This window comes from Thermobia domestica, chromosome 11, assembly GCF_964235325.1.
Source record: "Thermobia domestica chromosome 11, izTheDome1.hap1.1, whole genome shotgun sequence".
In the NCBI taxonomy this organism is placed as follows: domain Eukaryota; kingdom Metazoa; phylum Arthropoda; class Insecta; order Zygentoma; family Lepismatidae; genus Thermobia; species Thermobia domestica.
This window is the reverse complement of record NC_137464.1, coordinates 123,722,912-123,742,074: the sequence shown is the minus strand read 5'-3', so window position 1 is coordinate 123,742,074 and position 19,163 is coordinate 123,722,912. Positions and strand designations below refer to the sequence as shown.

Below are 19,163 nucleotides of genomic sequence, written 5' to 3'. Positions count from 1 at the left end.
TTTCTATGTGTGACACCAATTAATCTACATTGCAAGTTCTGTCTAATAAACGTAGAATACCTTTCCCAACGTTATGATTATGTTCGCAAAGATCATAATGTCCTGGTTTCAGAGGATCCCTAAAGAATATCACTTAGCCCAACCATTGTTCCTATGAACCTAAACTATTCTATCACATCCTATACCTAAAGAGGGTGTAGCCCTCTAAAAGGATGCTAGCCTAAAAAAAAAAGCGCTTATATTCAATATTGAATCAAGGAGCCTAACCTCTCTTGTGTCAGTTAGTGTGCTAGCTAGGACCAAGTGTTGCAATGTGCATTTGTGAGCACTTAGAGGGTTGACGGAAGTTTTCACTTTCGAAGGGCAAACTTGTTTTTTGAACCTCATCATCATCATCATCTTTTTATTTATTCTCATATTCTTTTGGGCTTCGGCCCTAGACTACTTCATAGTGATGACGGACTCTGGCAATGCTAACGGACAACCGGCTCTCAGTCGACATACAGGATTACCAGCTTTTTCTTACAAGTATAGGCACATCACGTGCCCAAGCCACACCCACTTCAACTACCAGTTGCATTCGACACTTTTCATGGGATAGACAGCCAGTAGCGAGTACATCTAAAGAAAGACATCCACCCACTGACTCAACCCAATCTGTAAAGAGATTTCGCGGTGGATCTCAATCTTCTAACGTCCAACCAATGGACATTGGTTCGCCACCTTCAGAATCATCATCTGTACCTCTCAGCATAACTCCAGAACCTGTTTACAATTTTCTCCTCACCGATTTTGACACGAAATACACACATCTAAAGATGATCTTTCTCTAGATCATTAAATACGTTCCACGCGCAAATGTTAAACAAATAGTCCAGACTAGAAATGGATACATTATAAAATCAAAAGATCCCAATTTCGGAACCTATTTACGTAATAAAGCATTTTACGAAATCTTTGGGGAAAACGCAAAACTAACAAAAAAAGTATGATTCTACGCCGAAACAACCACCACCTCCTAAGAAATCGCCAATGTTATCTGTCGTTATACGTGGTGTTCTCCCATAGTTCACGGACGACGAAGTGCGCGAGGAGCTTATGCAAGAGGGCATCAACATTGAAAAATGCATGCGCATAAAAAACAATACGGACCAACATACATGATTCACGTTTTATCACAAAACCAACAGGCATTGATTGCCTTTTGGCGCATGGTGCTCCTATTTATAAGAAAATCCATAGAGTCGAACCTTCTAAAATCCAGTACCTCTTAGGTGCGAGAGATGTCAATCCTACAACTCTCATTTCACTAACAATTGTCCTAATCAACCGCGATGCGGATATTGTGGCAACCAACATGAAACTAGGTTGTGTCAAAATCAACAACAACCTCCAAAGTGATCCACTTGCGGAGAGGCGCACCGCACGTACAGCTATCGTTGCAAGGCTAAGCCCCCTGCAGAACCTAGTGGCCCGGAGTTTACTGTACCTATTCGAAGTAGCGATAAAACTACACCTCCAGCCCAATCTATCCTACATCCGCTCAGTATCGAAGATTTTCTTCGCTACCTCACCATAGTGCTCCAGAACGTGATGCCATTTCAACGCGATCATATACTTCGCACCTTATTGCCATTGCAAAATCGTTCTTTAACGTCAATATGCATGGTACATATTCAAGACAATATGCTCATTTTCAAATCACGCCTCTTGAAACTATTGTTTAAATCTATATCGTTCTTGCTTGTAGTCATGAATTTATTTATTAATATACGATCTTTCCAGCAAGACTAATTCCTCCTACATCATCTTTTACTCGAGGAACAAATTGATATTTTTGCTTTCAGTGAAACTTCACTCAAACCTAATATTGCAGCACGCCTAACAGGTATCTCCTTCACCGATATGCCTATAGAGGACCAACCACCACAGCTCAAGGTGAAGTTGCAATAGGTTTTCACCAAAATTACCATTCAGACAATATCACCTGCAGGCTTATGTCAATCATCCGGAGCATCTTCTCTTCTCTGTTTACTTTCCCTCCATGGTCATAAACGTTGCTACAATTTATATTCGGTCGAGACAACCAATTCCATTCGATTTTTTCAATTATATTTCCCAAAACTTTTGAAATGTAATCATTATAGCTTATATCAATACCCATAGTCGAAGCGTCCGGAAAAAGACATTTTTTGAACTACGTAACTCAACAGTTACATTTGGATATCCATGACTTACCTAGTTATACCTGGCCAACTAGTCAGACAACACCAGAGGTTGTAATTACATCACTTAATCTGGTCGGTGACTGTACAGTACAGGTTCTTGACACAATCAGTAGTGATCACTGCCCAGTAAAACTATCGCTCAACAAGGGCCATCTCTGCCACACTACTCCCGTGTTTCGTACTGTTAAACTTTGTGATAAAGCTGATTGCAATAGTTATAGAATAACCATTGAAAGAGACATTAGACATCTCACAGCACCAACCACCGAGTCTGAATTGTATTACACTATTTCCCGGCTTACTGATACCTTAACTACAAATGCTCAAACATCCATTCCTGAGGACAAAATCTGCCCACACAGACCAACGTTACCGCCTCAATATCTGGCCATTGTAAAATGTGCACGGCAGCACATTCGAGAGTATCATCGTACTGAGAACGAGGCACATCTTCATTGTCACAGACATTGGCAACGGGCAGTTAAAGACTACCTCATTGCATATAAACGGAGGCACTGGATTGGGGCTTGCAATAAGCTGAGAGACGAAGCACATCCTACTCGCTACTGGAAAAAATTTCATTAATTAACGGGAAAAAACACTGCTACAACATATTCGCTCCATGTCAATAATGTTCCACTTCTTTCAGACGCAGATAAAGTGAATGCTTTTGCAGAACAACTGCAAACAATATTCACTCCAACTGAGGCTCCATGCCAGAGCGAACGCAATGATATTTCCAGAATACATTCCTTACAACCTTCTACATCACATCAAACCGACATCAATCATCCTCTTACCAGACCAATCACTGCTCCTGAATTAAACGCTTTTCGACGGAAACATAACACATCACCAGGAATTGATAGTATCTCGTATAAGATGCTGAAAGAATCTACACCTCTATTTATTTCTTTGCTAGTATCGATTTATAATTTCATACTCAACACTGGTTATTATCCGCTACATTGGAAAGTCTCAAAGGTCTGCATGTTTCATAAACCAAACAAGCCTATTCATGATGCTACTTCCTACAGACCCATTCAGTTAACTTCTGTCTTCAGTGAGTAATTTGAAAAGATTCTCGTCAACAGACTACATGTTTATCTTAAAGAACACGATCTGTTACCAACACATCAAGCAGGTTTTAGGCCAAACTTTTCTATTAGCGACCAACTGCTACGCCTAACCACGATTCTCACCAATCAATACAATAAAGCTCTTCCATCATGTCTAGTCCTTATGTATTTAGAGAAAGCTTAATGTCTAGCATTATGGCTTGCTGCGCAAACTACAGTCACTCCGACTTCCAACTTGTTACATCCTTCTCATTTATTCTTTTTTTTTAAGTAATCGAATAGCGTATGTTTCAATAGGAAATGTTCTCTCTAGACCTATTTTTCCTCATATAGGCGTACCTCAGGGCTCCGCACTTAGTCCATTATTATATATCTTATATGCCTCAGATATGCCTAGACCACCGCCTAATGTTTATGTTTTCCAATATGCTGACGACACAGCATTTTTATCACTAGGGAAAACTATGCTTCAGATCAATAGAAGCTTACAACTGACACTCGATAAATTTCTTACCTGGTGCAGGAAGTGGAAATTGACTGTTAATTCGGAGAATACACAAGCCCTTGTTTTCTTCCACCAAAACGTAGAACTCCCGCTAATCTCTGTGTATCACGGCCATTTTCTTCGACCAACCGCCTCTGCTACATATCTTGATGTGGTATTCGATACCAAACTCACCTGGAAACCTCACTTTCAAAACCTGGCTCAAAAATCATCAATTAGATTAAATCTTCTACGCTGCCTTACCGGTACGACCTGGGAGCTAAGTGCGGATGTCTTACTAAAGACATACAAAGCTTTCTTCGACCTCTTCTCATATTTATTCACATTGCCTGCTGTCATGCTTCACCTAAACTCTACGAGAAGTTAGCAATTATGGAACGCCATGTTATTCACCTGGCATATCGGATTCGATTACCATATCCTAATAACATGATCTACGAACACATAGACTTTCCAAACATTTTTAATCATCTTGCTACACGCCGGACAAGATACATTCAATCACGCATTACAAATGCTCATCCACTCTATCTTGATACCTTAAGAGTTGATGCCCTTACATATGCTCCATCTCGATATCAGCACTCACTGCTCAACATCCTCATCACACTCTATGTTCAGACAACAAATTTGAATGCCACAGAGAGATCATCTACCTCATATTTTTCCATTTTAGCACATGTTCTGCACTCATCACTAACATTGGGCTATCATTACGTCTTACATCAGTTTCAAGTCGCCCCGAGACAGATCTAACCCTCATGTGTCTCAACTAGTGCTCTCAAACGGGTCGGGTTACGGGTCGGATCGGGTCAGGTCAACTCGGGTCGGGTCAATCGGGTCAGCTCGGGTCGGGTTATCGGGTCGGGTCACTCGGATCAGATTATCGGGTCGGGTCACTCGGGTCAGCTCGGGTCGGGTCAGTCGGTTCAGTTCGGGTCGGGTTGTCGGATCGGGTCAGTCCGGTCGGGTTGTCGGGTCGGGTCAGTCGGGTCAGTTGACTTTGGTCAACTGAGTTTAGGTTGAGCTTAAACTCGGCTGGAGTCGAAAGCTGCTGTTTTTCACTAGCTGCATAATTAAAAATAACAATTTTCAATTGATTTTATAGAAACCATAAATCTATTTTGAACACTTGCAGCTAGTGTTTTTATGGTGAATGCTTATTTTTGTACTTGTGTGTACTTTAATTTTTAAATGTGGAAGTTTGATTTTACCAATCGATTGTAATATTAATATCTACGCCAATATGGAGTCTGGATTTAGAACAAAACTAGATGTTGTTTAAGCAAGGCCAAAAGAAAGATTGGATATGGACGACCAAGCCCAAGCAGGGCTGCGGTGGCTCAGTGGTAGAGAATTCATCTCTGGTGCATGGTGTCCATGGTTCGATCCCAGCTTGTGCTAAGTAGGCTTTGTGGTGGAGAAACGCCGTGTTGTGGGTTTTCCCGGGGTTTTCCTGTTTCCTCCCACTTTCTTCATTCCACCATTTCATTCATTTCTCATGGTCACCATCTCCCTTAGCATCGGTGCAGAATCGAGGGACCTTAAACTGAATATTTCATTTTATTTCACCAAGCCCAAGGACATCGATACAAGAACAAGATAAAGATTGGATATGCAAGACGAATTGCATAGTAATCTTGCTCTTGGCCTTGTTTTGGTGATCACCAAGTAGCGATGAGCGTATTTTCTTGCTTTCCGTATAGTATGAAAGACCATAATCAAAATCACACTTGGTCTTCATTTGTACCGATGAGGCGAGCATTCTTGGTTCTTGTATGGCATGAGAGACCGCCAAGACTACGAAATGCAGGACCAAGACTTGACTGCAAGACAAAGAATAAGACGCAGTATTGATGACCAAGACCCAGGGAACGAATTGTTTGAATTTCATTTGTTGGGCTGAAAGTGATATAATAAAATTAGTACTTTATAATTAAATATCATAATGTATTTTTAAATTTTAAATTACAAAATTTATATTATATATCTTTCTTACGTGCAACTATGTATACTGTAAAATACGTTTTAATTACCGAGAAAGAAAAATCAAAGTGGCACGGGTCCCGGAATTATAAGAATCTATTTTGGAATGAAAGTTGAAGGGTTGGAAAAACCACAGGTGTTCTCCTGTTTCCTCAACCCTTATCATTGTAGTTAAACGATTTCCTTTTGTCTCCGCCAAGAGACTCTTGCTACTGCCTTCCGAGAAGACCCCCTGCCGACCGAGCAGGTGAGAACACTGATCTTGAAGAAAAATTTCGTCACATTAAACTAAAGCAAGAAACAAAAATAAATTTCTCCCACGTCGGACATTGGTATCAGTTATAAAAAGAAATAACCAAACCTCAAAAGTGCCAAATATTCATTAAGATGCATATGCAAATCCCCCACTTGATCTAGCTAGTGGTTAACGTGTACAGTGGCGTCGGAAATATTTTTCAGCTGGGGGGAGCAAACTGCTGTCTAGAAAATAGACACGGGAATGTAACATAGGTAAGATAATACGAATATATGTTTGTAATGTAACAATAATTTGAGTTGATTGGTTAATAATGATAATAATAATAATAATAATAATAATAATATAAAGCTGTAAACAGTTTCGTGAGAGTGAAATTTCCATCTATTAGAGGCATCTTAGTTTACATCTTTAGATTAATTAATCCCGTGTCAGTTTTGTGCTGGATTTTGGTCTGGTGCAGAAATTTTCAACCACTGAAATCAAAATTAAAAAAATTTAAAATTGTAAATTTTGTACCGCTCACAATGACTGTTTGTAAGTACAAATTTCACTATTTTATATACTGGTACATACTTTTAACTGTATTGGACATGGTCACACGGACGCTATTAAAGAATCTTAAAGCTACTTAAATCACTTGGAAACGAGGAAATTAAAATTATATTTTTATTTAAAAATCCAGTTCTGGTGTTGCAGTATACTGTAATATTAGAAATTGCTATTTAGAACTACAAACTTTGTAGCACCTTGTAGTAGAAAGTAACTTGTACATTATAAAACAGGCTACATAATTAAGTAAAAAATAAGAAAAAATATTTTTTCTACCTACTTCACTTCGTACCAGAAATGGAAAAATGGAATTTTCACTAAAGACTTCATAAAATTTATATAGAAAATTCAATTACACTAATTATCCAGAGTTATTTGTATTTTTTACTACACTTACTTCAGTATATCCAATTTGTTATTACATTCACCTCTCTTCCTAATCTCATTATATTTACTTCACTTCGCACTAATAAAGTACGACACAATTAATAAGAAATAATTCAAGTTTATATTGAATTTTAAGTGCTATTTTGTAATTTAAATAATTGGTTATAATACGCATAATATTTTCACTTACGTAATTCTACATTTATTTCTTTTCAAAATTGACCAATAGTATCTTTTCTTTCCCTTGTGTTTGGTATGAATTCTCTTGCAATGGTGTTTAAATCTGGTCGCTACACATATGCAACAACAGCAGATGAGCCAATCTTTCCTGCGTCATGGACATCCTCAAATACAGTATGTCTTTAGACTACGCAAAGAGTAACATCATTTCAGATTTGGCTTGGGGGGGGGGGGGCAAGACCCCTTGATATATGTAAAATTTCGCGTTTTTCACTGACTTACTACTATTCTATTGGTAAAATCTATATAAATCTCACTCAGGGAGGGCAAATGCCCCTTCCTGCCTCCCCTAAGTGACGCCCCTGAACGCAAATAGCTTAATGATCTTTCGCAAATGCTCAAGAAGCTGGCATAGTGAGAACGAAAGTCCCTAGACGAACAACTTGGTCGAGAAGACTGCGAACAGTTGGGGTTTCAGCACTAATAGTTTTTAATATTCTGATCGTTATCAGCGACTCAGTCGTCATCAAAGTAGGTGGAAGCAGCCTGAGCTGAGCTCATAATCTATCCAGGTTAAAATTAGACAAGTGAACTCCCAATTCCTGCTTCAACTATTCTCTTGAGAGAGGTCCACCAGCACATATAGCTCCTCCAGAAATTGTCTTCTAGAGTTTTATCAGTTGTTTGAGGCCTGGCTGATTGAAACGACACTGCACTTCATTCAACAAAGAATCAATGATTTCGAAGTACATTTTTCGATCGGATACAGGTTCTAGGGTAGCTTCTATAGAAGGATTATCAGTCTTCTCCAACCTAATTGGTGTTCTCCTTTATCTTGATGAAGTGAGCAATTTTAAGTGTAGTATGTCTGCATTTTCTTTTGCTTCCTTATAGATGTTTTCAAATGCACTGTCCGTTCGTTGCTCAGAGTGTTGCTGCTCTTTTAGCTCCAGAAGCAGAAGCTTCAGAATTTTGAAGCACTTTCGCCAGTTGTCCGCAAGGTACAAAAGCACTATACTGACTATTAGAAAAAATATCATTCCGAATTTGTTCATTCTTTTCAAATGTCCTTTTAGAATTACTTTTTGATCATCGTTTGGACCATTTGTATTACTGATGATTCTTTTCGAACGTGATTTGAATTCGTTTGTAGTAGATTGAAATCTGATTAGAGATTTTCGCCTAACACACCAGCGAGTAGGACAAACAGGTAATAAATGTTTAGAATTACTTTTGTTGATAGTTTTACAGGGTTCAAGAACAATGTCGGCGTGCGTATATTGTCTATCGTTTTGCAGAATCCAGGTTGATGTTTCCAACGTCTTTCACTATGGCCCGCACGTCACACAAAGGTTCGCATTTTCGTGCTACTTCTTGCAATGGAAGATCTAATGCATGATTACTGCAATGAATGTATACAGCTTTCGGATGTTGAGTCAAAGTTATCTTCTGCACACCACTCACTCGTCCTGACATGATAGCTGCACCATCATGACACTATTCGCGTATATTTTCTGCATTCAGGTTAGGTTTCGTTAGAATATCTTGGATCGTGAATTCTGTTTCCGATTTTGTTCCATGTGGGGTGATCATTTCCATAAATATTTTGTTGGCTTTCATGAATCAGAGTCAATACAGCGCACACAGATACAACTGTTCTTTCTTTGAAATATCAGTCGTGGAGTCGGCTATGATTGCATAAAATGGAGACTCTTTAACTTCTGCTACCAAGTCTTTCTATATTGCATGTCTCATAATCTTTAAAATTCTTTCAAACAGCACTAAGCCAGTTATTCTGTCGATTAATCCATTGGTTGAGAAAAGGCACATCCATTTTTCTTCTTTCATCCAGGAGTGACATCAAATTATCCGTACTATGCAAATGTCAACTGATTGCTCGACCACTGCGAGCTAAATATCTAACACTACTAGTTAAGAAAGACAGTCACTAGCAGTGACTGCCTTTCTTATTCTTGTTTACAAACTTGGTCTGAAAGGAGAGCTGAAATAGAGGTCTGTTTCTGCACTCATATCTGAACCCTTTCACTACCACTGGGATATATGTGTCCCACGATACATTCTCAGAGAACCCCTGTAATTTACCACATTTTATTGCTATGAATCGATGTTCCACTGGTAAAGAGAAGCCCGCTAATGGTTCACAGAATTCTTATTAATATTATCCAATAGACAGTAGTGGAAGTGAACGTGAATAATGAAAGTGATAATGGAACAGATGAAAGTGAGGAACAATGTACTAGTGATAAAGCAGTGGTTGCATGTACTGTAATTTGGAAAAGGATTCCGAAATGTAAAATATTTGTGATCATAAATACGACACAATTGTTTTTCTGACAATATACATTTCGTAATTGAAAATACAAGATGATCATTCATGTCAATACCACTGGGACATAAAGGTCCCACGTAAAAATATCAGAGGGATACATAATGTCCCACCCTTCCCACATCGAAAAACGAAACGGTGGAAAATGTTTTATATATATATATATATATATATATATATATATATATATATATATATATATATATATATATATATATATATATATTTATTTATTTATTTATTTATTTATACGTTTGAAAACAACTTAAAATAGCCATATATTAATGTTTTTCACTCCGAAAAAAATGGTAGTGAAAGGATTAAACGAACGGAACGACAATAGAGTTCGCATTTTTCATACGCTCTGAATTATTAATCCTACCTTATACATTTTTCCTCCTCACTATAAATCTTACTGCACTCTACTTATTGTTTGTAAGAACATTAATTTAACTTTATGGAAAATGTATTTAGTTCCTAAATTTCCTGTTACTCATTTAAACTGTTATATTTTTCAAACTTTAAAATCTCGCTCGACGACTCGTTTCATATTGCAGACTTACGATTACTTAAACAAAAATTTTTAACGAATTTACAGTGTTTTGAGAATGTACACCAATGGAAATAAAGAGAATTTTCAATTCTTTTTCCTAACTCTTTCTGTCTAACATGGGGGCAGAAAAAGCGCTCGGTCTCTTGTTTCAAAGAGAAAGATGAATCTGGAATAGATAATTTTTTATCACATTACTATAAAAAGCAAAATTTAGTTCATATAATCAGTGTTGTGGGATGTTTCTACAGTCTGAAAGTGAGGGGGCAAAAAGGGTATCTTGCCCCCTTTGAAAATTTCAGGAAGGGCAACTGCCCCCTTGCCCCCCGGTTCCGGCGCCCCTGAACGTGTAAGACTTCGGTACACGTCGTCCGGGTTTAATTCCCAATGGGAGTGCATTTTGGCGTTCACCCAGTGTCGTGACCATAGTACTCTCAAACGGATCGGGTTGACCCGACCCGACCCGTGACCCGACCCGACCCGACCCGGTCGGGTCGGGTTGTCGGGTCAGGTCAATCAGGTCGGATCACGGTTCGGGTCAGTCGGGTCGGGTCGATCTTCAACCCAACCCGACCCGACCCGTTGAGAGCACTAGTCTCAACTAGTGTTCCGAATGTGATTGTGACGTCCATACACTTCATATCATTATCATACATGTTTATATATGATATACCTAACTACATTCATTCTTTAATTATATATAGGCCAATGTTTGTATATCTGTCCCGTTAATATGATATCTTGCACTGCTTTATATATTGTTCATTTCTCCATTCTAACTTTACGTGCTTTTTTTTCAATTTCTTGTTGGTTTTGCATTGCACTTAGACCACCTATTGTATATGTATTAGCACCACCGCCATGTATTGAAACCTTTGCCAACGAGAGGGCGAAACCCTCTAATGGCTGGGGTTAGTTCGTTCTGATATAAAGCCAAATATGGTGAAATAAAGAAAATAGATGATTAAAGAACTTTCACAAACCGAATCCCTTACCTTAAAAAAGCGCTTTTATTGAGATTGCAGCATTTTAATAGATATATATTCCATCCCTGTGCCTCGCAATTTTTCAAGAAGGTTCTGTACCAGTATTTCATAGTTTTCTTCTCTTACAAGTAAACCTATCGATGTTGAAATCTAGTTTCTTGACCAAACTTAGCAGAAAAGTGTGGAATATCAAGAAACGATATTTATAATAATTATAATTATTATAAAGTATAATTTAAAGTGCTTCCGTCCATAAAGACGGTCGCTGTGGCCAAAAACGTAATTGATCAGAATAAGCCATTAGCAATATGTTTCAAGTTTGAATGTTTTATTTTATTTGTAAAAGGAGTAAAGGAATGAAAAACAAAAACACATAACCGACACCCGGAGGAAGTAGACATCTACTTGAGGGTATGCTTATCATGGCTGCCATATTCAATTCGACCATCTTGTACCTCGCTCGACTTATTTTTATATAGGAAGGGGACCATGTAATAAATTAAATTGGGCTGAAATTTTACGAGAAATACAATGGTGAAGTCTATGTTTACATAAGTTTATATTTGTAAGACATAATGAAATGCACATGGTTATGAATTCGGTGGTTCAAAGATTTCTTAGCAGCTGTATCTTTTTGAAAATAATTCAATTAAGGAAAACGCTAGTGAGAACATCGCAGGTAGCTACCTATGAAAGGTATAATCAATTTGAAATCGTTATCGATTCGCAAACAAAATGAAATGGTGATGAGACGATCAGAAGCCTTAAGGAACTCTTGGAAGATTGTTACATGCGTGTTTACATGGATGACATTTTCCATTGGATTATTCGAGTTAAAGACAAACCTTTATATGCAGCTACCTATTCAGTACGCACTAGTACATTAGGTTTTCCTGACATGATTTTAAAAAATACATCCACGTGATTTTTCGCAGGCGAGGGCAAAGTGTGTTTTCTGGATTTGTATTTTTAATATAGCTGTAATAAGAGAAAGGATATGCAAAGAAGTCGCACTGAGGCTGTTTTATTTGATACCATATCGGTGTTCACTCTAGTATCACATGACATCATCAGTAAGCACGCCAGGTACTTTTACTTAGTGAGGTGTTCAAAATATAAGAGGGTGTGCACCCAGAATAATGATACCGGTATACATTTTTACACAAACTCGAAGAAAACAATATTTTTACGCCCAGGGGTATGTGTAAGGAAATTCAGGGGAGTGTGCAGAATACTCCCTGGGTATACCTATTTTTACAACAGAAGTTGTAAAAAAAATATAATAATAAATAAAGATGCTACTGCATCATTAAATTCACAAAATATTTGCTTATGCGCTGAAACTTAATACAAACTATTCATTTATTTGTTAGGGGGAGATCATACTCTCCCTTGTGGAGTCCATGAATGTTCCTGTATTGCAATATGTTGTTGTGTCTACTTAACAACCGAGAGTAACATAGCTATCTTAATAGTACTACAGCCACTAAGCCGGGGGCCCCACAAGCATTAGGAGCCCCGCGAGTAGAATGGCATATATTAATTACATGTATTAGGAGCAAAATTTAGTCATAGGGATCACAGCACACTTGTTTGCTCTGGGGCTTAATATGCTGTTAAAACGGCATTGAGGAGTAGGTTAGACTGGAGAGTAGGGTAGACGGTATTAGTGCTGGGCCCCATTAGGCATGGGGCCCGATTGGGAGCAATCTTCCAATCGGCTTAAGGTCGGCCCTGATTCAAACCTGAAGTGGTATTAGATTTATACTATTTACGGTTGCATCTGAGCAATAAAGTCGGAGATTGAACAAATTCTTCGGACGCTTAATCGATAATAGAAAATTGCTTCTCGCTATTTCTTACCGTTTTGCACTTTGAAAATCTATACTGAAACCGGAATTAGTAGTAAAATTCAACCACTTCCAGTTTCAGTAGAGAAATACGAGTGAAATATATTTTCTTGAGATGCTGAATCAATTCCAGAAAACGGCCTCTAGCCATCTGTTACTATTTTTGTTCTTTGGCGATCAACATTCAAACGGGAGATCATTGGTTTCTACCACCTCCAATTTGAGTTGAATTTTAGTTTAGCGTCCCTTTCAGCAGCGAGGCTATATGAGACGTGGACCTACTGATTAACGTGGAATCCGAACCACATGAGCTCCCGCCGCACCTCCAATTTGAATAGAGGGTTACGTTTTCCTCGGATGCTGAATTGATTCCAGAAACGCTCTTGTCGCTGTCTCTTACAGTTTTGCTCTATGAAATGGAGATCAATATTAAAATCGGAAGTAGCAATAAATTTCTACCGCTTTCGGTTTTAGAAGGGAGATGCGGGTGAAGATATAGCCTTTTCTTCAATCAATCGCAAATATCTGCTCTTCAATTATTACAACTGTTACCGTATTTGTTCTAAAGAATCAATGATGAAACCTGAAATTGTTAATTTCTGAAACTTCCGGTCTGAATACAGAGTTAACGGAGGCAAGGGAATATTTTAAGGCGCTGAACCGGTTCCAAAGAATCGTTCTAGCTACTTCTTATCTTTTTCCGCTCTAGTCTATGGAAATTAACAACTAAATCCGAAATTATTAATTTCTACTACTTTCGGTTTATTAGACTATACAATTAATCAAGGGCGCCGATCCTGGAGGCGAGGGGACCCATGTCCCCCCAAAGCTCATATGGGCCCCTACTGTATTTGTAAATATACAATATTTGGCATAATTTGAGTGGAATTTGTCTTAAAATCTTCATATATATACCTTCTCCATCTGAATGCCCCTCCCCCCTTCCAAATTTACAGAGAAATCGGTGCCCTTGCAATTAATGGAGTAAATGCAGAATGTTGAGACGCTAAATCGATTCCGAGAAACCGCTTCATATATCTTATGGTTTTTGCTCTAACTCTTTCTGGAGGCAGAGAGAGAAACGTAACCATTCTAGAAGGCTTCTAATACTCATGCATAGTTTTGAAATGAAATGAAATGTTTCCGTTTAACATTCCATGATTATGCACTTTACGCTAAGGGAGACAGATGGTTAAGGCAAGTGAATGACGAGGGAAGAATCGGTGGAATTCGAATGAGGGTGGAAACGGGAGTACTTCGAGAAAACACACGGACATATGCATAGTTTTCAAATCTAGAAAGGAATTAAGCTATTGTAAGGTAACTAAATCTAACACAACCTAATCTTATCTAACATTTCCCACATGAAAATGTGTTAGTAAAATTCAGATAGTGTTTTTTTTAGCAACTTTATGTTCTTAACATAGAAACCTTACAGTGATTTCCCTGATGCTCACACTATCTATACAGAAGCATGAGATTTCATATTGTCCTTTTAGAAACAAAAAGTAGTGTAATTGATAGATTAATTGCATTGATGTTTGAATTTGGCTTGTGTATAGCCCGCTCCCCCCAGTTCTTTGTCACCGGAACTGGAAGAGTCAGTACTACTACTACTTATATCGAGAACAGAACCAAACCAACCCCTGCGGGGCTTCTAACCCGTTCCTACTACTATTGCTACTAACTACCACCACCACTACTACTATTGCTACTAACTACTACTACTACTGCTACTATTACTACTACTGCTACTAAAGCTACTACTACTACTTATACTAAAGCTTCCTTACCGCAAGATTTACATCTTAAATCTTTATAACATGCGATTCCGATTCATTATGAACTAGTATGAATCGTTAGAATCACTATGATTCGTTAAAAATCACTGGGGGGAGCGGGCTATACTAAATCCTTGAATTTTTACAATTTTGAAGACTACGTATCATTATCTTTCATTCTCCACGGTAAAGACTCATAATCCTTCGGAGACGATGAACTAGATATCAATATCCCAATACACTTCGTCTCCCAAATAAATACTTAACCTTATTCCTTCTTCCAGTACATACTTATAAGAACAACTAATGACTTCCGTAATCGCAGCGAAAGTATTGCTCTAATTTATATCTTACTTACGCCATGACTATCTTCTTTTACAGATCACGAAAGTGAAATAATTCCTCCACAGCGCTAATGTACGATACACATTCAACGGAATATGAAATACATTTTGAATCATTCACAGATCACATTGCATAACGGAAACATTATTCTTTACTTTTCTTCTTCTTCTTCTTTGTGATCTCTAAAACGGTAATCATTATTTAAGAGGCGTAGGTAATCCAAATTGCGCCTAAGACCTAAAAAGATATTTAACAAGTAAAGAAATTTGATATTGTCGTCATATTTCTATGTTCCCCTTAAAATTATTGTTAGGTATAATGTAGATATATCATTAGTTCCGTCAAATTAGGAAAGTAGGATGATAGGTCAATACCATTTATATACGTATGATACCTCATAGTTTAGAGAAGTTTTGAAATTCTGAGAACGGTGAAGTAGCTATCAAAACTGTTTAGGTATTACATTTTTTTTAATCATTCACAAGCAAATATATTTTTCATATTTATAGTTGAGTTTATTAATAAGTACGATGAAAATGCAAAAAATCTACAGATGAGGACCACGATGGCTTAGTGGTAGAGCGACCACCTCTGGTGCGTGGGGTCCTGAATTCGATCCCAGCACCGCCAAGTGAATTTTGTGGTGGACAAACAGCGTGTGCGTGGGTTTCCTCGGGGTTCTCCCGTTTCCTGCCACTTTCTTCATTCCACCATTTCATTCCTTTCTCATAATCACCGTCTCCTTTAGCCTAGCCGGCATAATCGTGGGACGTAAAACAACATTTCATTTCGTTTCAATCTACAGATGATAAAATTTAGTTCAAACGTAAAAGTTCAAAGCCCATATAAGTATGTATAAAGATAAACAGAAAAGGTCTGTGGTTGTTAACCCACCACTTACGAATATCGATATGTCGCCTAAGACGTACCTGGAAAATCAAAAATAGTTTTCATCAGCATTGACGACCTTCCGCCAACGTTTTGGAAGGAAACGGATTCCATCGCTGTTAAACTTGTTGGGCCGTGAAGCGAAGAAAGTATCAAGTAAATTTTGCACCTCTACTCCAAGGAAAGAGTGATAATTGAACGGTGCAATATCTGGGGAGTATGGCTGATGGAATAGATTTCTCATCGAAGGCGTAGAATGGTGTCCCAGGTCATCTCGTGGGGCTTAGGAGTTTTGAGTTTTTCTGGAACATGGCTCAACTGCTAACAGTACAGAGTTGCATTGATGCTCTGACCAGCTGGTAGCAGTTCTCGATGCATGATGTCGCGAGCAATCCACAAACACACAGGAGGACCTTCTTCTGGTGCAGTGCTGGTATCGGTTGTTTTGGAACCTGTTCATGGGATGATACCAGGGCCGGATCTTGAATCCTGCAAACTACGCGTTCGCAGGAGGCGCCAGGTGAAGAGGGTACCAAACTGGAATAGGAAGTTTGTTCTAAATGTGAATATTTATTAGAGAAAATGCTATGATGAAAAATTTCCAAATAGCTTCAAATAAATATTATACAGACTGATGCAGAATAAATACATAAAAAGGACCATAAAGTCGAATCTTTGTGTGGTTAGCTCTAAAACACCCCTTTACAATTTAAATAGGCTCGTACATCAGTTGGCGCTAATGAAACACTCACAAATGAAGCTAGTTTGAGGAAACTTTCCCGCGGCGCATGGATATTTAGTAAAGAGTTTTTAAAAAGAGTAAAAGGGATATTTTACGAATATGAGATAAAATGTAGGGAAATTTAGCTTTTCAATAAATTTTATATTAAGCACTACGGCAGTATGATTAAAGACGGCTGCATTCTTTCCACAATTCCACAATACAAATGTAACAGACTCTTCATTCTTTCCGACACTTCCCCGACCTTGATAGAGGATGTCATTGCCAAATATGCCTTTGAAATGGGAATGGATCACAAACAAAAGGAAGTCAACTGCACTGGCAATAGGGTGGTGGCACTTGGGTGGATTTTTTATACCAGATTTCCAATAATTTGTGCAACCAAATCTTGTAACTTTTTGTAGCCTTTCATGACCACTTTTTTTTTTTTTTTTTTTTTTTTACAGGGAAGGAAGAGTACAGATACTTCATCCATTTCCATTTATGATCACTTTCGGTACCAGTCCGGTTTATGTTCCGGTTCCGGAGCAGTCTACTCAACACTATTAACAGCAGCCTTTTACGACCGCTTTTTAAAGACTATTTCACACTTAGTTATATCAGTAGAGCAGAGAATAAAAATAAACACACACGCATGCGCAGAAACATTAGAGTTCCAAATACACACAACAGCAAGACTATGAACATAGCAGAACAACCATGACATTGCCGGTAGTGTTTTTTCACACATTATATAACATAAGGGATATACTCATTCTCTTTTTTGATGTGAAAAAAGACGATGGCAACATAGTAGAGCAGAGATTTAAAAAATAACAACACCATTTAACAATATAGCACAGGTCTGGTTATTCACACATACACACACACACACAGGTATATATATATATATATATATATATATATATATATATATATATATATATATATATATATGGTTTACTGAGAACGTAATCTCCTCCAGTGACCATTATATTTTCATAAATGAATAAAGCATAATATCATTAGCATCAAAGGTGGAAGGTCAGAATTTATTTAAGAAATGCTGTAATGAATAACCAGATGCACGACATGCTAAATACAGAAAACAGTAATGTCCACAAAATTGAGATAAATCACCTTGAATCCGTTTATTGTTCCATGTATAAAATAAGCAGTTACGTTTTAGAAACCTTATATGATATGATATACGGTGGAAGACCGTAACTATGGAAATATTCACCAACCCCTAATTTTGAAATATTAATGACAACCCAGTGTTCACCTAGTTTATCACTAACATCAGTGTTTATAATTATCACAACAGGAAATGTGTGAATAAAACGCGGTAGTTGGTCTGCAGCGTATACACCGATAAAATGATCGTTAGACAGATTTTGTTGTAATGCCTTATAAAGTTGAAGTGTATTTAACATGTTAATCAATATATATTTTTCTTTGGAAATCAATTTCTAGTTCTGAAGAGAACTCACCGTAAATAATTGTTGTTACAGGAGATGTCAGTCTTTGTTAAAAAGAAACCTCTAAACGTACCTTCCTTGATGTTGTGGACTAGTATGAAATGCAGAACTAGCACTAGAATTAGGAGTTAAATCAAATAGCAGTAAAGTATAACCATTAGGATATTCAGCAAGCGAAATAGTAATAGTACGCTGTTTCAGACATGTTTGAGCATACTTTGTTACATCTTTAGATAATTGAGAACAGGTAAATAAGGTCTAAACTCAGGGCAAATGAAGATGGAGTTTTCTCCATGTATAAACAGAAAAATTTACCTGCCCATTACTATCATCATCTGATGAGAGAATAAAACACTGACAAATACCTTTAAGAATATCTGACTATAATACCTCATAATTATCACCAACGGAAAATTGTGTAGGCAATGAAGAATCTGTAATAGCATTAAAGTAGTTCTCAATATGTAGATAATATGATAGAAAAGTATACCATTCATCAGGTGAAAGACGAATACGGTCATAGTAATTATGTAAACTGATAATAACAGAAAATTCTCTCTCATCATCGTATGATAGATCTACACATATTTCGATTTCATTGAAAAAATAATAATGATTTAAAATTTGATGATCCATTTTTTCTTTCTCTACTTAAAAAATATGGTTTCTGCTAATACAGTATTTACTCTATACGTTTTCTTTTATACCCTTATGAAAGTGTGTAAAAATTAGATACTCGTTTTCTGTTACTCGCAGTAACCTGGTAGATTTTATGCTCCTCTGGCTTAGTAATTAATTTATGATCATTAGTACGTAGAATTTAGCGGCCGAGAGGAACGCTTTAGATGGTGAATTTTTAAAACCATATCTTTCATTTGATTAAGGTTAACGTATTTTAATATTTTATTATTCAGTGTGATTCCCCTGATTTTACATATAGTCTTTGTTTTACCAGTAAGAGTGTTGACAAGGTATAACTTTAACATTTGGGCCCACCAGCATAAAATTCTTCGATATATGCATCCGGAACATATTCTGCTA

General features: G+C 37.5%; 1 protein-coding gene across 1 annotated transcript in view; it reads right to left on the bottom strand.

The window, feature by feature from the left end:
- Positions 1 to 15,179, bottom strand: part of LOC145663657 (dynein axonemal intermediate chain 4-like) — a 417,097-nt gene extending 401,918 nt beyond the window's left edge. Inside the window, exon 1 of the mRNA XM_081729757.1 lies at positions 15,046 to 15,179. Within this exon, the coding sequence (XP_081585883.1) occupies positions 15,046 to 15,050 (5 nt within the window). The 5' untranslated portion in view covers positions 15,051 to 15,179. The remainder of the gene's footprint in view (positions 1 to 15,045) is intronic.
- Between the last annotated feature and the right edge of the window lie 3,984 nt (positions 15,180 to 19,163).